This window comes from Grampus griseus (assembly GCF_964374135.1).
Source record: "Grampus griseus genome assembly, chromosome: 8".
Lineage (NCBI taxonomy): Eukaryota > Metazoa > Chordata > Mammalia > Artiodactyla > Delphinidae > Grampus > Grampus griseus.
The window spans coordinates 97,055,691-97,080,714 of record NC_139002.1 but is presented as its reverse complement, the minus strand read 5'-3'; the positions used below and the strand labels follow the sequence as shown (position 1 = coordinate 97,080,714).

Sequence of the window (25,024 nt, the reverse complement as noted above, 5' to 3'; positions counted from 1 at the left end):
GGTGGAAGACATAAACGGAAAGAAAACATGACTGATGGCAATGTGTTCCACCCAAAAGCGTGCAGGCTATGAAGATTTCAGTAAGGGATCCCCTGAAACAAGTGACACCAAGCCATTTGCTGCAAGTAAGGATGGCTACACAGATTCAGAAACAGGTTGGGACTGAAAAATGTAAAAATTATAGGAGAGGCTGCGTTTGCCAGTGAAGCAGCCTCTGCATTTCTGGTAGAGTTGAAAAAATTGATAAAGGAGAAAGAGCACACTCACATAACTTTTATTACAGTATATTGTTATAATTGTTCTGTTATTAGTTATTATTACTAATCTCTTACTGTGTCTAATTTATAAATTAAACTTTATCATAGTTCCATAGGTATAGGGAAAAAATAGTATATGTAGTACTATCCATGGTTTCAGGAGTCCACTGGGGGGTCTTGGAAAGTATCCCTCCCAGATAAGGGGGAACTATTGTATTTTATTTAGCAAAATTTTATAGACTTACTTTATGCCTGGCACTTTCTAAATAATACCTCATTTGATTTAATCATCATTAAAAACCATGTGAGGTATTGTTCTCTCCTTTTATAGATGAGGAAACTAGAGCACAGAAAGCTTGAGTGATCTGCCCAAGTCACAGAAAGTGGCAAAGCCAAGATTTTTTTTTTTAATAAAGTTATTTTATTTATTTATTTTTGGCTGTATTGGGTCTTCGTTGCTGTGCGCAGGCTTTCTCTAGTTGCGGCGAGCAGGGGCTACTCTTCGTTGTGGTGCGTGGGCTTCTCGTTGCGGTGGCTTCTCTTGTTGCGGAGCACGGGCTCTAGGCGCACGGGCTTCAGTAGTTGTGGCACGCAGGCTCAGTAGTTGTGGCTCGCGGGCTCTAGAGCTCAGGCTCAGTAGTTGTGGTGCACAGGCTTAGTTGCTCCGCGGCATGTGGGATCTTCCTGGACCAGGGCTTGAACCTGTGTCCCTTGCATTGGCAGGCAGGTTCTTAACCACTGCGTCAGGAAGTGGTTAGGGAAGTCCTGGGAGAAAAACATTCTAGACGAAGGGAACAGCAAGTGCAAAAGCCCTGTGGCAGGAGCACATGTGATATATTTTAAAATAGCAAGGAGTAATTGTTCTTCAGAATGCAGTTGGAGTAGAAGAGTGAGGGAGTAGGGAGTGGTAGGAGATAAAGATTGAAGAAAGAACAGGGGCCCAAGTTGTGTAGGGCCTCAAAGTTTTGAATAAATTGGAAACCATTAGATAGTTTTGAGCAGAATAATACAAGGATTATTCAGTCAGAACAGATAGTGAAGATCAAGGGCAGAAGCAGGGAGACTAATTAGAAGGCTACTGAAATAATCCTGTCAAGAAATTATATGGCTTGGAAGTATTATGATTCAGAATATATTTTGAAGGTAGAACTAAGCAGGATATTGAACTTAAGAGAGAAGAGGAGTCAAGGGTGACTCTGAGGAGTCAGGGATGGCCTGAGCAACTGGAGAATGAAGTGCCTGTTTACTGAGATAGGGAAGACTATGGGAAGAACAGGTTTGGGGGCGGGCTGTGGACAATCAGGAGTTTGGTTTTGACAGATGTAGGTTATCTACTAGACATAAAAATGGAAATGTCACAAAGGCAGTCGGATATATGAATCTGGAGTTCAGGAAAGAGATCAACACTGGATTGATCTAATGCATATAGATAGTATTTAAAGCTTACTTTAAATGAGTGTAGAAAGAGAATAGGTGAAACTCAGGACATATCTAAAGGAAGCTGGTTCTAGAGTCTGGCTTTATAAAACTCCATTGAGTATTTTGAGGTTTCACTTGTTTTTCATTCTAAGTATCATTTCTTCTAGATTGAACGTGAAAGCTTTCATTAGCAATGTGAAGACAGCTCTTGCTGCAACAAACCCAGTGAGTACATACCAGCATGTATAGGAAGAGTAGTAAGTACAGCCATCTTTATGGTTCTGTTCTGATCTGAAAAGTTATTTTTGTTCTGCCAGGCTGTGAGGACTTCTGCCATCACCTTGCTTGGCGTGATGTATCTGTATGTTGGTCCCTCTTTGCGAATGTTCTTTGAGGATGAGAAGCCTGCCCTCCTATCCCAGATAGATGCAGAATTTGAGAAGGTAAAGATTCCACAAATGATACAATCCATAGTTGACTTGAGAATGCTTATATTAGTTAAGTTTAAACTTTTAACCCTTTGGAATGAAGAATATGTATGTATTTGCTTTTATATGTATAAGGTATCCCTGGGAAGAATTCATAAGAAATAGATGACTTTGTGAGGAAGAGAACTAGATAGCTATAGTATAGGATGGGACATTTTCCCCTTTGTGGCTTTGGAATATTAAACATTTTGAATGTATTACCTATTCCAAAAGTACACTAAATATAACATTAAATTTTTTTTTTTAAGTAAAAAGAAACTTGACCTTCCTTGAATAAACTTTCTAATTGAAATTGCTAAGTTTTGGCAGACTTGCTGTGTATTGTCTTGGGCATACAAGTCAAATGACAGCTTTATGATTGAGAAGTCATATTCTAATAGGTTTGTATAAAGATATCTTTTGTCACATAGTCTCAAAATTGGAATCTAAGTAGGAATTAAAATATGTGCTGTGTGAATATTAAATATTTTGAAGGAATATGAAAGTTTGACACAGGTACCATTCTCTAACCAGTTTGCTCTCATATTCTTCATCAAGTTCATTAGCCTCACTGACTTATTTGTGTGTAGATGCAGGGACAGAACCCACCTGCTCCAACCAGAGGGATTTCCAAACACAGTACAAGTGGTACAGATGAAGGAGAAGATGGAGACGAACCAGATGATGGGGGCAATGATGTTGTGGATCTTTTGCCAAGGACAGAAATCAGGTTTGTTGCTAATGATTTATTTGATGTATTATACTTAGTTCTTAATGGTGTCTTCTGTTTCTCAGTCAGGGTACTTCTGTGACATCATTGTTCTTTTAGGCATCTGGAATTAAGGATTCTGTCTTTTTTTTTCAGTGATAAAATCACTTCAGAGTTGGTGTCTAAGATTGGTGACAAGAATTGGAAGATCAGGAAAGAAGGCCTAGATGAAGTGGCAGGTATTATCAATGAAGCAAAATTTATCCAGCCAAACATAGGTGAACTTCCAACTGCCTTGAAGGGTCGACTCAACGATTCAAATAAAATCTTGGTACGTAGAATATATGCCTGTTTTTTTCTCTCCCCTCTCTGCCCCTGCAGGGTGATCCTTTTCAGTAACCTTCAGCAGCAAAAACAAAAAGGAGTTAGTCACTCTATTGCTTTGAACTAGAAATAGCTTCCTTTAATTTTTTAAGTGTGCCTCAAGATATGTTGGTAGATGGCAAGTTTATTAATCAAATTTTCATGAATCTCAGATTTGCTGTTTACAGGGCTCTGATATTAAGTATTTTTGTATAAAACTGCTTGTAATACCCATAAACAAGTTAATTTCTAATTTTTAAATTTGGATTTTTATGTGAGATTTTTCTTAAACTAGGCTTTACCTTACTTTAAAATTATAAAGCATTGTAATCTCTAGTCGAAAATTCTAATATTCCAATTTTATGAACTGATGATAAAAGGAGACACCATCACCCAAAAATTATTCATAAGCTGATTAGTATCATAATGAGCTGATTTTTTAAAGTAGGCCAGAAACTTCCTACTGCATTGACTGTATAGCAGCAAACTTGCAAAACTTTGAGCACACCTTGCAATGGTTTGAACGTAAGGTGTTGGCTTTTCCCACCCAGGTGCAGCAGACGTTGAATATCCTCCAGCAGTTGGCAGTAGCCATGGGCCCAAACATAAAGCAACATGTGAAGAACTTAGGCATCTCTATCATCACAGTGCTTGGAGACAGCAAGGTAAACCTGACTCTTTTTACCACAGCTCTGTTCTGGAATAGGCCAGCCACATGACTGGGCTAAGAATAATCCTTTTTTTTTTTTTTTTTTAATTTATTTATTTATTTGTTTTTATTTTTGGCTGTGTTGGGTCGTTGTTGCTGTGCACGGGCTTTCTCTAGTTGTGGCGAACGGGGGCTACTCTTCGTCATGGTGCGCGGGCTTCCCATTGCAGTGGCTTCTTGTTGCAGAGCACAGGCTCTAGGTGCACGGGCTTCAGTAGTTGTGGTGCGTGGGCTCAGTAGTTGTGGCTTGCAGGCTCTTGAGCGCAGGCTCAGTAGTTGTGGCGCACGGGCGTAGTTGCTCCGCGGCATGTGGGATCTTCCTGGGCCAAGGCTCGAACCCGTGTCCCTTGCATTGACAGGCAGATTCTTAACTACTGCGCCTCCAGGGAAGCCCCAATCCTTTTCTTACATGTAAGAGTGCATGTAAACAGTTTATAAACTTTGTTAGAGAAGAGAATATTAGGAGGAAAATCGTAAAAATTTTTACCTCCCAGGCATTATTAAGGTGATCAGATATCTCACTAGCTTTGTGACCCTTAGATAAGTTGTTTATCTTCTTTGAGTTTCAGTTTTTTATCTATGAAATTTAATTCTTACAGAATTAAATAAGCAACTGTACATAAAGTACCTGTACCTGTCTCATACAGTATGTACTCAAAAAATGGTTGCTATTATGATTATGATATCATTGTTTAAGGTGTTGGTATAAAGAGTGAATAAACATATAAATTTTGGATCATGTATTTTATTTTCTACCTGTTCCCTCAACTACTAGAGTAGGATCTTCTGGTACTTCAGTAAGATATTTGCAGTTTCACAGTCCTGGAATTTGTCACATTGAAAGTTGCAAGCTCTTATGTTTATCCTTAATTGAATATTCGAATGTCTCTTTATTTTTGTGTAATACATTTAATTTGAGGAATTGGACTATTTTAATATTTTTCACGTCAGTAAGTCGTTCTCATTCTATGAATGCAAATTAATATAAAAACAAAAATGTTCAATCAAATTGTTAATTTCAGTCTAACTATTAAGAGTTCTCTAACAGGTAGAATTACATTCTTTAGCAGATAACCAGGGACATAAGAGTCCCCAGAAGGTCAGGAAACAAAACCTAAGAGTTTGTTCCCCTAACATGATATTTTATGCCCAGGTCACTGTTTTCCCTAATTAACTGAGTATGGGATCTTTACAATTTGGAGTTTTATGTTTCTAATTTACTTTGGAGTTTTAGTACAATGTGGATCTACATTCTGTTTCAAAGAAGATGAAGTATGTTCCAAGTATGTTCATGTGGACTTTAGAGAAACCTCCATTGTTCGTGTTCGTAAAGTAACAGGTTTTTCACTCCCTACCTCCAATCCATAGCAGTGTTACCTTTATTGATTCTCTCTTCCATTCAGAACAATGTTCGAGCTGCGGCCCTAGCAACAGTGAATGCTTGGGCAGAACAGACTGGCATGAAGGAATGGCTGGAGGGGGAAGATCTTTCTGAAGAGCTCAAAAAGGAAAATCCTTTCTTGAGGCAAGAGGTTAGTACCACAAATATGATTTGCTTTACTCATGTCTTCTACCTTCATAGAGGCTTGGACCTACCTAATAAATATACATGAATGGATAGAATGAGTTCCATTATAAAATCGCTAATAATATGAAACCAAATTCCTGGAGCTTTTTTATTCATGTGCTTCCTTTTCTTTTTTCCTTTCATGTGCTTTTTTAACAAACTTTTTAAAGGACTAGCCTTTTTGTGAAGTTTTCTCTTTGCTTGAACTCTTAAATGGTAAAGTAAGAGGTTTTAATCATGACATAAAAATAGTTCAACATTCAAAAGTCTATCAGTGTCACCCATCATACCAACAGGCTAAAGAAAAGTCATATAATCCTATCAGTTGACAAAAAAAAGGATTTGAGAAAATCCAACATCTATTCATGATAAAAGCTGTCAGTAAGTTAGTAATAGAAGAGAATTACTCAAGTTAAATAAAAAGCATCTGCAAAAAACCTCTGTAAATGATAATATTCTTAGTGGTTAAAGACTGAATGCTTTCCCCCTAAGATCAGGAACAAAGCAAGAATGTCCACTTTCACTGCTGTTACTCTGCATAGAACTGGAAGTTCTAGTCACTGCAATAAGGCAAGAAAAAGAAATGAAAGGCATACAGTTGGAAAAAGAATAAATAAAACTATCCGTAATTGCAGATAACATGACTGTTTACATAGAAAATTCCAGGAAATCTACAAGTAAACTCCTAGAACTAATAAATGAGTTCAGTAAGATTGCAAGATACAAAATAAACACAATCACATTTGACAAAAGTGAATCACATTTCTTTATGATACATTGAACATATGGAAACCGAAGTTACAAACATAGTACAGTTTACAGTCACTCCAAAGAAAATGAAATCCTTAGCTATACACTTAACAAAACAAATACAAAATATGTCTACTGAAAATTACAAAAATGCTGATGAAGCATTCAAGGAAGACCCACATAGATGTAGAGACATGCCATGTTTGTGGATTGGAAGATTTAACATAGTAGAAATTAGAAATGTCAGTTCTATACATTTAATGTATACATAATTGATGTATGCACTTAATGTAATTCTTATCAAAATTCAAGAAAGTTTTTTTGTAGACAAAGTCAAGGTTATTTTAAAATTTATATTCTAGCTAAAACAGTCTTGACAAAGGGAAAAAAATGGAAAGAACCTCTCTACCATATATTAGGGTTTACGAAATTAAATTGCTAACATAATCAAGACACTGTGGGGAATTCCCTGGCGGTCCAGTGCTTAGGACTCCATGCTTTCACTGCCAAGGGCTCAGGTTCAATTCCTGGTTGGGGAACTGATCCCCCCAGCCAAGCTGTGTGGCAAAAAAAAAAAAAAAAAAAAAGACACTGTGATAGCAAGGGGTAGGAGGAAGAGGATAGATACAGATAGGTGGAGCTGAAGAGGAAACCCAGAAATAGACCCACACAAATATGAGCAACTAATTTGCAACGGTGTTTCCAAAGTAATTCAGTGGAGGAACTGTGGCCTTTTCACCAGATGATGCTGGAGCAGTTGACATCCAGAGACAAAAAAATTAAACCTTACCTAAACCTCACATCTTACACCAGAATTAACTCAAAATGGATTTATGGGCTTAAATGTAGAACATAAAACTATAGAACTTTTAAAGATAACATAGGAGAAAACCTTCAAGATATAGAAATTCTTCAGGCAAAGAATTCTTAGACTAGACACCAAAACCACAATTCATCAAAGAAAAATTTGATAAATTGGACCTCATCAAAATTAAGAACTCTTACTCTACAAAAGACCATGTGAAGAAGATGAAAAGACAGCCTGGAGTGGGAGAAAATATTTGCAACCTCTGTGTCTGATAACGGACTATCATCGAGAATATATATATATATATATATATATATATATATATATATATATATATATAAAGAACTCTCAAAACTCAACAGTTAAAAATCTAATTACAAAATAGGCAAAAGACAAGAACAGACATTTCACTGAAGAGGATATACAGATGGCAAATAAGCCCATGAAAGGTGTTCAACATTATTGGCCATCAAGGAAATGCAAATTAAAACTGCAATGAGATATCACAGACAACTATCAGAATTACTAAAATAAAAAATTGTGATAACACCAAATTCTGGCAAGAATGTGGAAAAACTTGAACACTCTCCTGGTGGAAATGTAAAATGGTATAGCCACTCCAGAAAACAGTTGGGCAGTTTCTTACGAGACTATACTTGTAGTTACTATATGACCCAGCAAGTTTTGGGCATTTATTCCAGAAAAATGAAAATTTATGTTTACACAAAAGCCTATATACAAATGTTCATAGCAGCTGATTCATAATAGCCAAAATCTGGAAACAGCCCAGATGTCTTTCAACAGGTGAATGCTTAAACTATTGTATATCCATATGTGTAATACTATTTAGCAGTAAAAGAAACAAATTATTTATACATGCAACAAGTTAGATAAATCGCAGAGGAATTGTGCTGACAGTTCCAATTCCAAACAGTTACATACTATATGATTCTATTTATATGAGTTTGAAATCTCATATTTTAGAAATGGATAAACAGATTAGTGGTTACCAGGGATTAGGGAGTAGGAGGAGGGATGTGAATGTGGTTATAAAAGAGGCAACACATGGGATCCTTGGGATGGAGCTGTTCAAAATCTTGACTGCGGGAATACACTAACACATGAAAAAATTGTAGAGAAAGCAATATAGACACATACACAAATGAGACAGAATCAGACTGGGTCAATCTGAGTATTATCAGTGGATTGTATCAATGTCAATATCCTGGTTGTTTATACTATAGTATAGTTTCATAAAGTGCTACTGTTGGAGGAAACGGAGTAGAGTGCCTGGGATCTCTCTGTATTATTTCTTATAACTGCATGTGAATATATAATCATCTCAATAACTATCTCAACTAAAAAATAAATGCAGGGCTTCCCTCGTGGTGCAGTGGTTAAGAATCCACCTGCCAATTTAGGAGACACGGGTTCGAGCCCTGGCCCGGGAAGATCCCACATGCTGCAGAGCAACTAAGCCCGTGTGCCACAACTACTGAGCCTGCGCTCTAGAACCCATGAGCCACAACTACTGAAGCCTGCGTGCCACGACTACTGAAGCCCATGCACCTAAAGCCTGCGAGCCACAACTACTGAAACCCGCACGCCACAACTACTGAAGCCCATGCACCTAGAGCCTGTGCTCCGCAACAAGAGAAACCACTGCAATGAGAAGTCAGCGCACCACAACGAAGAGTAGCAGTAGCCCCTGCTCACCACAACTAGAGAAAGCCCATGCGTAGTAAATGAAGACCCAACACAGCCAAAAATGAATAAATAAATTTAGTTTAAAAAATTAATTTTAAAAATAAATAAATACAGATTTCCCTGGCATCCAGTCGTTAGGACTCTGCTTTCACTACCGTGGCTACGGTTTGATCCCTGGTCGGGAAACTAAGATCCCACAAGCCACACGGCATGGCTGAAAAACAAACAAAACAAAAAATAAAACGAATATTTTAGAGATATAGAGAAAAACTGTCTATGTAAGGCAGAAAGCAGAAGTCCTGGTAGAACTTGTCATCTTCTAATCAAATATTTTGCATCTTCTCTAGCTGAATAGTTCTTAGAATTAAAAAAGAAGTGAAAGTTTAAGATGCATTAAGAACTATTAAAGCTTTATAACTTAATGCTCAAACGTGGTCCAAAAAACTGTGTCCTTATCTTAGCTGATTATCTTCATTGCATGTTTATCATTTAATTGGACAATGGAAATGACTGATTTCACACTGGAAAGTTGTAGTGTGAGAACTAATTCAGTGTTTAGTACTGATAAAATCATTAAGCTGAAGATCATAAATAATGACAGTTTTCTATGTGCAGTGTGTAACTGGTCTTTATTTCTTTTGGCAGCTTCTGGGCTGGCTGGCTGAGAAACTACCGACTCTCCGTTCCACCCCCACAGACCTTATCCTTTGTGTTCCCCACCTCTACTCTTGCCTAGAGGATCGCAACGGAGATGTGCGAAAGAAGGCCCAAGATGCCTTGCCATTCTTCATGATGCATTTAGGATATGAGAAAATGGCCAAGGCTACTGGGAAACTAAAAGTACTACTACTTGTTGCTGCTGTTAAAAGCCATTTAGAAAAATATTGAACATGAATTTATATAGGCAAAAGATCATATTAACCTCCTATGAGTTTCAACTTGAAATCCCAGTGAGAGCAGAAATAAAATGTTTAGTAGTGTAGAACTTCTAAAGAATCTGCTGTCTTTGCAGGGATGAAAATTGTGACCTTCTAGAATGGCAGCTAATTTACTGTGACTTCATAATGTGTTACTTCTCTTGCACTATGTGCTGCCTCCCTTACTTCATTGGTATTTCAAAACTAGGAGCTCAAGGATTTGACAGCAGATCTGTTAGTAAGCATAGCATGAGTATATCATTTATGTGGCCTCTCACCTCTTGTTATATTGTCTCCCTAGCCAACTTCTAAAGATCAGGTGTTGGCCATGTTAGAGAAAGCCAAAGCTAACATGCCAGCCAAGCCCGCTGCACCTGCTAAAGCAACTTCCAAATCCGTGGGAGGATCAGCTCCAGCCAAATTCCAGCCTGCCTCAGGTAACTCTTATTTTGAGAGGGTTAAAGGGGAAGGAAATAGTCAAGGGAACTCTTAAAGAAATAGAAACCTTCATTTTTTAATCACATTTCCTCATGGCTTAGATCCCAAATCCTCCCTCCATCTCCTTACCCTCCTTTCATAAACATTTGTCAAATTACCTGGTTTTATGCCAGGAACTGTGCTGAGGGTTTAAGGATGAATAATTTGATTTCCAACTCCAAAAAGGAGTTTGGGAGTATCACAATGAAATACTCCAGAAAGCAAGTGCTCAATCTTACTTTTAAGGTTTCCACAACTATTTTCTGCTATTGGATATTACAGTTAGAAGGAGAATTGGGACCATCTAGCTTAACCCTCTTTATTAACAGGTAAGGAACACCAAAGGTTAAGTGACTTGCACAAGGCCAAACTGCCAGCCAGTGGCTGAACCAGCAGAGACCTCTGCTTAACTCATTCATAAATGAGTTCCCCTTCCACTACACTTGGCTGTTTGCTGATCCATTCTAATATTTACTAAACTTCTTCAAGGGAAAATTCTTGATTTCTTCATCCTAATGTTAAAATTCCAAAATGTACAAATAGAACACTGATCTGTAACCGCTGCTCTTCTAGACTTATTGCTTAAACAAAATAATAATATTCTGTTTAGTGGGGTAGAAATTATTGTTGCTATAAAGTGAGAAATTTTACATGTGTTAAATTGTTGGTATCAAAGTATATATTCAGTTATAACATTTATTGGGATCTTGCTATATGGTATATATAGTTTACTATAGTATCAAAGGTGATAGACTGTTCCCTTAAGGAAGTATCAGTCTAACATAAAGGTTTTTTAACTGCTATTTAGAAAATGGTTTTAAACTGCAGTTTAAATGTTGATAAAGGAGATGCAGATTTTCTGAATTAATTTCATGAGGAAATCGGGGAGAAAAAAGATTAGGAAAAAAATCTAACTGAAAGTGCTTTAAAAATGGATACATTTGTTTAAAAAAAACTTTTCAAAAAAATAAAATAAAAATAATTTTTTAATAGATGTATTTAAAACTACTGGCTTTCTCACCATCATTATATATTTAACCTGCCCAGAATATAGTGATATTAGTTAGAGTTTATGTTTACAGTACATGTTTTTTTTTTTTCTCAAAGCACCTGTTGAAGATTCTGTTTCTGGCACTGTAGAACCCAAGCCTGATCCAAAAAAGGCCAAAGCTCTAGGAGTTTCCTCTAAAGCAAAGGTATGTTAATTCTGCAACTTAGATGTAGAATTGCTTTTAAGTGTTTTATACACTGAGTCATTCTTTTAGCAAAGATTATATTACATATGAAAGATTATTACTACTCTTGATATTATCTAATTATAAAGTATTTATTTATACAAGTTTCTGTGTCTCACTTTTAATGTTACCTCAAAACAAAGACTCCTATTCTCAAGAGCTACTGCCAGGGTTTCTGTCATCCAGGACTTTGAGGGAGATTTTCAGTAGTAGGCAACTTCCTTTACATTTGGCAGAAAGTCATTATATTAGGTGTTCTGATTAGACTAAAAGGAAATATCTTCTGTCCCCACACCGATGGGATTTGATGCATCACCAATCCTTTTAGCATCCATGCAGAGTTGGACAATTTAAAGAAATGTGTTCAAATGCTCAACCTTAAATATCCCCTGGGTGTGTTTTCATTTAATTTTTTGAATCATAGCAAATTGTCATCAGTTTCTATATCAAGATTCAGAGCTTGTCACTGTATTCAAAGAATTGACTGTTTAATACTTACAAAAGGAAAATTGCAAAACTGTGCAATCAGTAGTAAATCTAATAGTAAATATAAATAGAGAAAACTATTTCATTAACTGCATGTAACTGATGAAAGTATGCAGAGTAGGAAATGTTTTATTATCCAGTACATTTATTATTACATCCACATTATAGAAGGGCCACTCTGTGGCCATTCTTCTAAATATTAGTTACTCATTTTCCCTCCCTATGCTTGGGTCCTTCAACTCAGTGAGTTAATTTAAATGAGTAATTATCTTCTGAACTATCTAGTGAAGCTGTTCTTTTCCTGTCCTTCTCCCTCTCCTCCTCCCAAATTTAACAAGCGCTTATTTCAGTATTTTGATCACAAGTGCTTTGAAGTATTTTTGAGTCTGTTCTTAATGCAACTTTCTTTTCAGTCTTTTGCAGTTTACAAAGCAGTTTCACATAAATGATCTCACATTTGTTTTGACTGAATGACTTAAGTGTTTGAACTAGAAAGAAATGCTGGCCTACTAAAAATAGCAGACTTTTGCTATATTTATAATATAATAATAATAATTCCAGTAATTAAATTCAAATTTTACCTTAAATATATATACCATGTGTTCACAATTTCTTTCCATCTGATACAAAGATTCTAGATCTTGGATTCTTTTTAAAAGCCACTTAAAAAAAAATCTATCTATTTATTTATTGGCTGCATCGGGTCTTAGTTGAGGCACGCAGGATCTTTCGTTGCAGCACGCGGGCTTCTCTCCAGATGTGGTGCGCGGGCTCCAGAGCACGTGGGCTCTGTAGTTGTGGCACGCGGGCTTAGTTGCCCCGTAGCATGTGGGATCTGAGTTCTCTGACCAGGGATTGAACCGGTGTCCCCTGCATTGCAAGATGGATTCTTAACCACTGGACCACCAGGGAAGTCCCTAAAAGCCACTTTAGTAACTTAAGTATTTAAAATGTTTCTAGGAAATTTCTCCTAGAAACAGGTTCAAAGGGTCTCCAGTTACAGTAATGTTATAGAGATACATTTTATATACAGAGAAACAGAAAAGTTTTCTCAAGTTATGTGAAATGTGTGCATACCATTCAAAATGTCATTAATATGGAAAGCTATAAACAGTGTTGAAGATTCCAAGAAAGAAAAGAACTATCCATTATATGTCAGTTATATCAATAATTATTTTAAAAGAACTATCCAAGAATCAGAAATAGTAACCCAGTAACCCAGACCAATGATATATAATAGCAGCTTTTCCAACCACATCACATGCCAGCCCAAGGACTAACCAGCAGTTACTTAAGAGTGCTATTAGAAACATTTTTAGAAAACCTGTACACAAACATATCAAATGCAAGATTCTATGGTTCATTTGTTTGTTTCATTTGGAATATGATATAGAAAGGTGTCTCTGGTTTATATAGTGCCCTTTTGCTGGGCAGTAACAGCGAATTCCCAAGAAGGAGTAGTCTAAGCTAATCAGTATTCCCTGTACCTTGGTTGTAGACTGCACAAGGAAAGAAAGTACCAAGCAAAACCAGCTTAAAGGAAGATGAAGACAAATCTGGTCCTATTTTTATTGTTGTTCCAAATGGAAAGGAGCAACGAATGAAAGATGAGAAAGGATTAAAGGTAAGGAAGAAATAAGAATCTTCAGGAGTTTTTTGCGTGTTTGTTTTAGTTTCGTTTTGTAATCAAGAATAATTTTTCTGTCTGAAATTCATATCATTGTGAAATATCTAATAATTAACTGAATCTTTTGCTTATAAATTATATCTTGTTTCTGTAAGACTCTTTTTGGGGGTTTTTTTTGTTTGTTTTTAGAATCAAAGACTGGAAAGTAGTCATTGATTTTTTTTTAATCAACTACACATATGTAATATACTACTCCTTTATTCTTTCTTGTACCTGACCTTAAAAGATAGACTTGGTAACTATATATGGCTAGTTTGATCATTTCGCTTTTTTTTTCTTTTTTAACATCTTTATTGGAGTATAATTGCTTTACAATGGTGTGTTAGTTTCTGCTTTATAACAAAGTGAATCAGTTATACATATACATATGTTCCCATATCTCTTCCCTCTTGCATCTCCCTCCCTCCCACCCTCCCTATCCCACCCCTCTAGGTGGTCACAAACCACCTAGCTGATCTCCCTGTGCTATGCAGCTGCTTCCCACTAGCTATCTGTTTTACGTTTGGTAGTGTATATATGTCCATGCCACTCTCTCACTTTGTCACAGCTTACCCTTCCCCCTCCCCATATCCTTAAATCCATGCTCTAGTAGGTCTGTGTCTTTATTCCCGTCTTACCCCTAGGTACTTCACCTTTTTTTTTTTTCTCTTAGATTCCATATATATGTGTTAACATATGGTATTTGTTTTTCTCTTTCTGACTTACTTCACTCTGATGACAGACTCTAGGTCCATCCCCCTCACTACAGATAACTCAATTTCATTTCTTTTTACGGCTGAGTAATATTCCATTGTATATATGTGCCACATCTTCTTTATCCATATTCCATTGTATATATGTGCCACATCTTCTTTATCCATTCATCTGTCGATGGACACTTAGGTTGCTTCCATGTCCTGGCTATTGTAAATAGAGCTGCAATGAACATTTTGGTACATGACTCTTTTTGAATTATGGTTTTCTCAGGGTATATGCCCAGTAGTGGGATTGCTGGGTCGTATGGTAGATCTATGTGTAGTTTTTTAAGGAACCTCCATACTGTTCTCCATAGTGGCTGTAACTATATATGGCTAGTTTGATCATTTCGCTTTTGATGTTGTTTTCGTTTTATTAATCAGTTAAAACTTTTCAAAATATATACATTAGAATTTTTAAAAATTCAAACAATACAAAAAAAGTACAGAAAGTATGAAAAGCATGTCTCCCACTCCAGTCTCCCTACACAGGGAGGATGTTATGACCAGTTATTTTGTGTATTACTCCAGAAATAATAATATTCCATACTTATACAATCATATATATATAAATATATGGCCCTCGTTTTACACAGATGGGAACATGCCATACTCTTTGTTCTGAATCTTACATTTTTCTTTTAATGGTATTTGAAATATATATCTTAAAGATCATTCCATATCTGCAACGCATGTATGCATTCATTCTGTTTATTGATGCATCATGTGTATGTACCTTTCTTTATCCTCAACCCACTATGTTGAACATTTAGGTTACTTATAATCTTTCACTCTTATAAACTATACTGCCATAGGCATCTTTGAATATAGGTTTTGTGCACATATGTAAGTATATTTATATTAAACTCCTAGAATAATATGTACATTTAAAATTTTGATAGATATTTCAAATTTGCCCTTTATTAAAATTGTACCAACAGTATCCACCATGTTATACAATAATAGATCATTGATTTTTCTAGTAAGAATTGCGGAAAATTCTATTCCTAGAAGATTTTCAGAGTTAAGCTTCCAGAAGTATGACAGACAGATTGAGAGTACATTTTGCATTTATACTTAATTATACATTAATCTTGGTGAATTTAAAAATATCCTATTAAACTGATTCCTGCAGCTGCTTTAAATAGAGTTCTCTACCACATTTCAATTGAACACCTTACAGCTCCTTTTCACTGTTTTTTTTTTCAGGTGCTGAAGTGGAATTTTACTACTCCGCGGGATGAATACATTGAGCAACTAAAAACTCAGATGTCTAGCTGTGTGGCTAAATGGTTACAAGATGAGATGTTTCACTCAGACTTTCAGCATCACAACAAAGCCCTTGCTGTCATGGTTGATGTAAGTTTGCAACAAAATAAATATGCATGAATCTCAGGCATGAAAATACTGAGCCCTGTGAAATCATCGGAAGTTTGCATGAATTGAGAAGGAACTGGAATACACCATGTTCTCTGTTTTTAGAGCTTTCTTATTATCTGATAGAATAAATGACTATATGTCTATAATTTGGGGTCTTAAATGGAGGCTTAAAAATCTATCATTTTCTTTTTGCACTGCAGTAAAATTTGAGAGTTACTTGCCTAATAGAACTTAAATTTTTATAGTCTAATTTGTGAGGGTTTTGTATTGTTTTGTTTCAAGCACTTGGAGAGTGAAAAAGAGGGTGTCATTGGTTGCCTGGATCTTATCTTAAAGTGGCTTACCCTGCGGTTTTTTGACACCAATACAAGCGTCCTAATGAAAGCCCTAGAATATTTAAAATTGCTCTTCACCCTGCTGAGTGAGGAGGAGTATCATCTTACTGAGAATGAAGCATCTTCCTTCATCCCCTATCTCATCCTCAAGGTAATGTGTTGTTCTCACTTTGGAAGATTACTCAAGTTCCCAGCTACTTCAGTTCCTGTACTTTTATTCCCTCTCCCCTCTTCATTTATTGTATGATGATGATACCTTCTACCGCTCATTTTATTCTTTCAAGATGTAGTGACACACAAGGGGGTACCTTTGCTACTCAGAGAATGCATCACTTAATCATTATTTTCCTTGTTGACTAGGTCGGAGAACCAAAGGATGTCATTCGTAAAGATGTCCGTGCCATCCTGAACCGGATGTGCCTTGTCTACCCAGCCAGCAAGATGTTCCCCTTCATCATGGAAGGAACCAAATCCAAAAACTCTAAGCAGAGAGCAGGTAAAGCAACAATTTAAATAGAGCCCTAGGTCTGCAACAGTGACCTCTAAAAGAAATAATTTATAGATGAACCAGGAAATTTCTTGATTCTAACCTTCTGATTTGGACTGTGAGAGTGATGAGTTGCACACTGGTGGAGCCACAGTATCAGGTGATACAGGCACCACTCAGTACCACCCTGGTGACAAAATCAAGTGCACAGGGGCCATCTGACTCACAGGCATCTCTTTCTTCTAGGAGCCCTTGCTATAACACCACTGTTTCATTGTGTATTTTATAGAAGGCAGTAAACAAGGAAGAATTCAAGGCAGAGCCAGAATAAGATTTTAGACCTTCATGTATGCCAGGGAAAATGTATCTAGTAAAGATAGGTCTCTATGCCAAATCTCTGTTGAGTCTCCTTAATCTAGCCTTTCTCTCCCCAGAGTGCCTAGAAGAACTAGGGTGTCTGGTCGAGTCCTATGGCATGAATGTTTGCCAGCCAACCCCAGGAAAAGCCTTAAAGGAGATAGCGATTCACATAGGAGACCGCGACAATGCTGTGCGCAATGCTGCCCTCAACACCATCGTTACAGTGTACAATGTACACGGGGATCAGGTGTTCAAACTGATTGGAACTGTGAGTGACTTTTCTCTGAACATTTTCAGCATGTTGTGAATTGCAGGATCACTTAGGTGTCAAGTTTCATGCCATCTCAACTCTAAGTTTTTACCACTTTTTGTTAAAACTCAGCCTATCGATATGTCCTAGAATCCATATAAACCTTTGAGGGTGTCTCTGATTACTGTAGGACATTCAGGCTGTGTTTTACTGGAAATTAGATTTTCTTTTCTGAGCATTCTCCTCATAACAATTTGCTTTAGATGAAAACTATTTTTGAATCAAGAAATCTGAGCTAGTCTGGGATTTAAATTCTGCCTGGCAATCTCCTCAGTAATTTTTAGTGCATTTATTTTCTAGTGAACAAGTACTCGCTTGTATATAATGTGGATTCTGGTACCTGTCAGATCAAAAGGGTCTTGAGCTGCAGCTATGAGCCAGACTCTCCAAGCACAGAAGGTTCTGCTTTTGACTCCTTACTTCCTCTGAGCCAGTCACTACTGTGGCTGGACCTGTTCTTCACTCCAGTTACCTCTTAGTAGCACGTGTATTTACCCTGTGCTTATATATTTTTACTTGTATTAATCTTATTAAATCCTCACTACAAGGCCAGTGAAGGAAATAAAGCAGATGGGAATTTTACAGATGACCAAAAGTGAAGCTTCTTGCCCATAGTCACACAGCTAGTTAGTGGTAATACCAAAAAATGAGGACGCTTCATTTAATTCTTGACCTTTTTATTTGTAGTTATTCATAGCGTTTCCTTTTCTGTCCTTTCCTTCTTTCATATGTTCTCTTATATAGCAAGTCAGGTTTTAGCAGTAGTTGATTTTAAAATGATGTAGTGTTTTGAAAGGAAACTTACCCTACATACGAGGTTCTGTTTGCTTCGACATGAAAATGGATATTAATTCTTGGGTCTTCCATTTAGGTTTTTAATTCTCTTCATATTCTAGTAGAGGGGTGTGCTAATAAATTAAATTTGGTCTCTTTTGACAGCTTTCTGAAAAGGATATGAGCATGCTTGAGGAGAGGATTAAGCGGTCAGCAAAGAGGCCTTCTGCTGCACCAGTAAAACAGGTGGAAGAGAAACCTCAGCGCACACAGAGCATAAGCTCCAATACCAACATGCTACGCAAGGGACCAGCTGAGGACATGTCCTCCAGACTCAAGTATGTGGATGGAGATAGTTGTCTGAGAGCATCTCTGTGGACTTTGCCTTGTGTGCTTAGAGCTTATCCTGTAACATAATCTTGAGTTCTTGTAGCCATTATCATGCATGACACAGTGTCTGGGTAAATGTCTTGTAACCAAATGTTAAATCCTTCAGTCTTCATTGTCTTTGTCTCAAAACCACTTCTAAATAGTCTTGTGCCTTCTTTCACTGCTTTTCCGTGGACAGAATTATGTATCGCACTTATAGGATGTAAGTACTGCCTGCTAATTTCTCATTAGCAGGGCTCTTATATCTTTCTAACTTCTGACTTGGATTCATCCCCTCTGGAGGGCTATTGGTGTAGACTTTATAACCAGGTAGAGGGTGTCCAAGTATCCCATGAATCAAGCCTTCCCTGAAAGTCCACTGGCTAGCAGAAGTGTCAACTCAATGTCATGTGGCTAAAATATGGGCTCACCTTCTTCCTTGTGTTATGTTTGGTCGTGCACAGGTTCCTATTCATCAGATAAGGCTGAGTAAAGTGCATGCAACCCAGAATGGGCTTAGGGACTCAAAAAACTGCCTTCTAAGCAAGATAGCTCTATTTTGGATCATATCATGAGTATAATTTTAACCAATTTGAATTTGGAGACTGTGAATATCTATTGCTTGGATGTAATGCTGGCCTGACCTGAGAGTGAATATTCCTAAAAAGAGGTGATTGACTGTCCCTCAAGTATAAAATTTACTGAACACTGCATGGGATGATGCTTATAATTAGAAAAATGTAAACACTGGTTAAATTGGTAGAAAAGAGCCAGGCAGTCTAGATATTTCTTAAATTTTTGCCCAGAAGTAGTGAGCTTTGAGTCAATATAAATATTCTTTATTATTTACTGCCCCAACTGGAATAGCGTACAAGGTTTATTGGCTTTAGTGAACTAGAGAGAATACTTACAACTTGGCAGTACTGTAAGTACAAGTCAATCTTCTCTCTTAGGATATTCATGAACCAGTGTTGTTGCCCGTTGAAGGCACTTGCTTAGACTCAAGGACTTAAATCATTCAGGGGGGCTGAAACCAGAAGTTGAACATCTGTCTTGCAGCTTTGGGGCAGCTGGCAGTGCTACTCTTGCCCTTTGGTTAAAAAGTCTCTTTTAGTTCAGGAGCCTCCTTTTGCTTCCCTTAGCCAAGCCCGAAGCATGAGTGGGCATCCTGAGGCAGCCCAGATGGTTCGCCGAGAATTCCAGCTGGATCTAGATGAGATTGAGAATGACAATGGTACAGTCCGATGTGAAATGCCAGAACTTGTTCAGCACAAACTGGATGACATTTTTGAACCAGTCCTTATTCCTGAACCCAAGTAAGTTAACCCATTTCATTTAAGTATAAGCAGTTCATGATCCTCAGAGTGTATATGTTGAAAAGAGCTCTCTGTGCAGTTAGAACATTTTAGAACAGATTACTCTCTGACTAATAGCAGTTCTTTACTAAAACCTGGATCTAGTGGGGAATTGCATAATTCCAACTCATTGGGATACCTTATAATAAAGATTGAATATTTTCCTTTGCTCCACTCTCTAGGATCCGGGCTGTTTCTCCACACTTTGATGATATGCACAGTAATACAGCATCCACAATCAATTTCATTATCTCCCAAGTAGCCAGTGGTGACATCAACACAAGCATCCAAGCTCTGACACAGGTAATGGAGGTATTACCCATGACAGTCATTCCACTGGTGGCTATAGAGGCTGTAATAGTGATGGTTACACACTGGTTACAGTATTAAGGGAGGCAGGCAGTGTTCAGTACCTCCCTGATGAACAAAGTGCACAGGGACCACTGCCAGGCATCACTTGCCTCACAGGATAGAGCTGTGATAGAGCCTTGCTTTTTACAGTTGCATTCTTTCACCAGAGGCTGAAAAACAGCAGTTGGTAGGAACCAGCTCTCATGGAACTTCCTTAGATTTTGGTGGGCAGAGACAAACAAATAAAATATCAGTAACTGCTGTGTAAATATAACTCAAATGGGGTGATGGGAGAGAGGGAACTAAGTACTAGTTACTTAGATTGGTGGTCAGGGTTCAAGCAGAGGTCAGCTAGTACAAAAACTCTAGGGTAGGAATGACCTTGGTGTGGTCCAGGAAACAGTACAGTCCCATGTGCCTGGAACTTAGTGGTGAAAAGAGAGAATGGTACATGAGATTTGAGAGGTGGATAGAGACCAGATCATGTGGCGTTTTAAAAGCACTGAGGGAGGTTTTGGATTTTAAGTGTGATGGGAAGCCATTAGAGAATTTTGAGGAAAAAGAAGCTACATGTTTTTAAAAAACCTTTCTCTTCTTCCTCTGCTTCCCTTCCCTAACAGTCTAGTCATAAAGCCAGGAGGAGGGTAAAACAAGGTAGGCACCTACCTTGTAGCAAGGGGGTGGGAGTAGAGAGCCACAGTGGCCCAATGTTAGGGCAGTGGCCCAATGTTAGGGTCTTCAAGCCCAAACATTGTGAGGAGGCTGTCATTCAGGAGGGGTGACACACAGCCGGGAATCAGAGCCAAAGCAGAAAGAGGAAGATGTCCGTGGGGGGAGCCAGTGTGGCATGAGGAGGACATCCATGTGTGTTGGAGGGGAGCAGGGTGGCATGCGGCTGGCTCAGAATAGGGAGTCAGAGCCAAAGCAGAAGATGTGGGCCTGGGGAACAGCTGGTGGCAGAGGTGGGAGATTGGTTACAAACAAAGGGATTGGTCAAATAAATAAATATAATAAGGAAAATGGGAGCCAAGTTTCTTACTGTCAGAGAAGGGTGATACAAATATGGAAGGACAAGAAAATAGAAACTCTGGTGTTGGACCGGAATTAGATGTGTCAGTATGAACTCATGGTTTTCAATACACAGATGTAGAAATAAATATCAGTGTAAATGTATGTGCGTATGTATATATGTGGTATATAAATGTATGTTACAGATGATATGCATATATTCCCTAGCTCTTTTCACTGAGAGGACCTGAGAACAGCAACACCCCAACAGCAATGAGCACCCCCAGATCTTGTCTCCTAAATACCACTTTCCTCTAAAAGGAATAACAGGTCCTTAAGAAATGGCAGATTCCAGAGCTGAATCAGGGAAAGTACTGGATGATTCTGGAGTATCTTGTTGTGCTAGACAGCAAGGATAGGCTCAGAGAATTGTAGGGACATGTCAGAAGGACACACAGGCCAACTAGAACAGACTCCCTGTTGGAAGAGAGCACAGTTTGAACATCAAAATAAATAATAATAGTAATGAGTTATAACCCCATAAACAATACAATTTGTAAATTTATTGAATTTAATAAAATAGGAAACCACAAGTCCATGCACATATAAGCTAATTAAAAATTTGAAGAGAAATGGAATATTTAGTTTCATAGTACCTCTCCACAAAATACAAAGGACTAATATTTTAAAAGTACCCCCAAAATACAAAATACCAAGAATAATTTGACAGTAGAGAAGCCTAGCAGATAACCACCTTGAGTGATCGAAGTAAACATCATCAATCATATGACAAAATGAAATCATGTACCACCTGATAGGATCCAGTGGGAATTCTGCATTACTTCGCTGAGATTCCTGATGTCATCTATTCATGAGAAAACATCAGACAAGTGCAAATTGAGAGACATTTTCAAAATCTCAAGGTGAAGAAAGTCAAGGAAAGAATGAGGGAACTGGTCTAGAGTGCATGATTCTAGACGGGCCTTTTCACTATAAAGAACTTAATTGGGGCAACTGGAGAAAATGGGATAGAGCCTGAGGATTAGGTGGTAGTAACATCAGTATTCCTGACTTTGATCCTTATATCATAATTATGAAAGAGCATGTCTTGTTAAGAAGAAATATATGATGGGACTTCTCTGGTGGTCCAGCGGGTAAGACTCCACACTCCCAATGCAGGGGGCCCAGATTCGATACCTGATCTGGGAACTAGATCCTGCATGCATGCCACAGCTAAGTTCGCATGCTGCAACTAAGAAGCCCGCATGCCGCAACTAAGAAGTGCACATGCTACAACTAAAGATCCTGCGTGAGGCAACTAAGACCCGGTGCAGCCAAAATAAATAAATGAATAAATATTAAAAAAAAAGAAATACATGCTGAAGTATCAAGAGGGTCATGGAGCATCAAACTGACAACTTGCAAATGATTCAGGATTTTAAAAAGTTCTTTTACTATACTTCCAACGTTTCTGTAATGTTTGAACTTATTTTAATTGGGGAAAAAGTCACTTCTGGCCACTCCATAGAGACCAGATTATAGGCAGGGCAAGAGTGGATTCTGGGAGGCCTGTTAGACTGTTAGGAAGCTGTGGTCGAAATGCATATGAAAGATATGTGCACTAGGACGATCATTGTGGAGAGGAAGAAAAGTGAATGGTTTCAGGGTATCTTTCAGAGGTAGAGTCCACAGGACTTGGTGATAGATTGGATATGAAATGTAAGGGAGGAGAGGAATCAATAGTAACTCCTTGCTGTTTGGCTTGAGCAACTGTGTGGATGGTGGTGCTGTGTACGGAGATGGGGAAGGATGGAGGAAGAGCAGGCTTGAGAGATTGGAAATCAAGAGATACGTCTTTGCTATGTTAGGTCTGAGCAGAAGGGCAGAACCGGAATCCCAGCACAAGGTTTTTGACATTGCTTGACAAATAGTCTCCTGTTAACACTTTTGCTGTTGGAAGAAAACAAATGGCGGGGAGTCTGGAAAACAGCAACTTGAATGCATGCATCCCTGTTGCCTTTCTCTATCAACTTCAATCCAAACTCATTTGCCTTTTCTGAGCAGAGGAGCTGGCGGGTCTGGTGGGTAGTATCTGAAGTGTCTAAGCAAATCTCAAGCTCTGTCTGGTACACGTACAAGACTTTTTCCCATATGGGCCTAAGGAAAACCTGAGGTTCAATAGTGCAGAGCCCAGAGAAGAGGATCAAAACACCAGAAATCCTGGAGAGAGATCTCTCTTCATCTGTGGAGATCGGTAGGTGCCCTAAAGGAAGGGCAGTGGTGGCTTATGTGAGTGTTAATAGGAGTACCTGGTGTTCTCCTTTGCCCCTAAGGAACTACAGGGAGCTGAACAAAAGGGCTGAATTCACTCTCTGAGGCTGGCAAGTCTCTGACTTTTGTACCTTTAGAAACCAAACAGAAATGCCTGCTCTTGGTACTTTGCCAAACGACTGACAGCTTGCCAGTTGGTATACCACAAACCTACAAGGGCAGAAATGCTCTATCTCCCATTTATTGCCATTGTTGAGGGTTTCCAAAAGGTAGACCCAAGACTGAATCTTGAATATGTAAAGAGTAATAACATGCCTTAAGGCACCCAGTAACTGGGAAGAAGAATAAAACAAAATAACCAGAACAGCAATGTCCTGGCAAAATGAAATTGCTAACGGAGATAAGATGACCACAATGGGGAAGGGCATGGGGTGCAGAAAGATTCTTCCAAGCAAAAAAAATATGATTTTAGAGTTTTAAAAAATTGAGTAGATGGACTGAAGGAGATAATGATCACTACAGAAACGGAATTAGTGACCTGAATGACAAGAGTGACAAGATCATTCAGTGCACAAAGGACCGTCTTTTAAACAAATGATGGTGGGAAAAATGTTTATCCACATGCAAAAGAATGAAGATGGACTCTTTTTTTTTTTTTTGCGATATGCGGGCCTCTCACTGTTGTGGCCTCTCCTGTTGCGGAGCACAGGCTCCGGACGCGCACGCTCAGCGGCCATGGCTCACGGGCCCAGCCGCTCTGCGGCATGTGGGATCTTCCTGGATCGGGGCACGAACTCATGTCCCCTGCATCGGCAGGCGGATTCTCAACCACTGCGCCACCAGGGAAGCCCGAAGATGGACTTTTATACCATATGCAAAAATTAACTCAAAATGGATCAAAGACATAAATATAAGAGCTAAAACTGTAAAACTCTTAGACGAAGACATAGGGGAAGACCTTCATATAGTGATTTTGGCAGTGATTTCTTGGATATGACACCAGGCAACTAAAGAAAAAATAATTAAATTGAATTTCATCAAAGTTAAAACATTGGATGTATCAAAGGACACTATCACAAGAATGAAAAGGCAACCTATAGAATGAGAGAAAATATTTGCCAATCATATATCTGATAAAGGATTAATATCCAGAATATATAAGAACTCCTATAACTCAATGACAAAAAACAAAACCTAGTTCAGAAATTGACAAAGGACATGAATAGACGTTTCTCTAAAGAAGATACACAAATATCCAATAAGCAAGTAAAAAGATGCTCACCATCATTAGTCATTAGGGAAATATAGATCAAAACCACAATGAGATACCACTTCACACCCATTAGGATTTTTTTTTTTTTTTAATGGGAAATAGCAAGTGTTTGCCAGGATGTGGAGAAACTGTAATCTGTGTGTATTGCCAGTGGGAACATAAAGTAGTGTAACCATTGTGGAAAATAGTTTAGCCGTTTCTTAAAAAGTTAAACATAGAATTACAATAAGATCCCCAGATCCCCTCCTAGAAAGCAGGGATTTAAGCAAATACTTGTGCACCAATGTTCACAGCAGCATCATTCACAATAGCCAAAAGGTGGAAACAATCCAAATGTCCATCAACAGATGAACAGATAAACAAAATGTGATGTGTATATATATTTATATATACACAATGGAATATTATTCAGTCATAAAGAAGAATGAAATTCTGACACATGCTACAACATGGATGAAC

General features: G+C 38.1%; 1 protein-coding gene across 2 annotated transcripts in view; it reads left to right on the top strand.

Moving 5' to 3' along the window:
* The window catches only part of CKAP5 (cytoskeleton associated protein 5), a 106,340-nt gene that overhangs the window by 68,727 nt on the left and 12,589 nt on the right, over nt 1-25,024 (top strand). For both annotated transcript variants that reach the window (XM_082659483.1, XM_082659484.1), the window contains exons 19-35: nt 1,844-1,901; nt 1,994-2,119; nt 2,734-2,873; nt 3,009-3,183; nt 3,767-3,880; nt 5,328-5,456; nt 9,402-9,596; nt 9,975-10,110; nt 11,258-11,346; nt 13,370-13,495; nt 15,502-15,651; nt 15,955-16,158; nt 16,368-16,503; nt 16,929-17,122; nt 18,104-18,276; nt 19,450-19,623; nt 19,845-19,965. In XM_082659483.1, the coding sequence (XP_082515609.1) occupies nt 1,844-1,901; nt 1,994-2,119; nt 2,734-2,873; nt 3,009-3,183; nt 3,767-3,880; nt 5,328-5,456; nt 9,402-9,596; nt 9,975-10,110; nt 11,258-11,346; nt 13,370-13,495; nt 15,502-15,651; nt 15,955-16,158; nt 16,368-16,503; nt 16,929-17,122; nt 18,104-18,276; nt 19,450-19,623; nt 19,845-19,965 (2,440 nt within the window). The remainder of the gene's footprint in view (nt 1-1,843; nt 1,902-1,993; nt 2,120-2,733; nt 2,874-3,008; nt 3,184-3,766; nt 3,881-5,327; nt 5,457-9,401; nt 9,597-9,974; nt 10,111-11,257; nt 11,347-13,369; nt 13,496-15,501; nt 15,652-15,954; nt 16,159-16,367; nt 16,504-16,928; nt 17,123-18,103; nt 18,277-19,449; nt 19,624-19,844; nt 19,966-25,024) is intronic.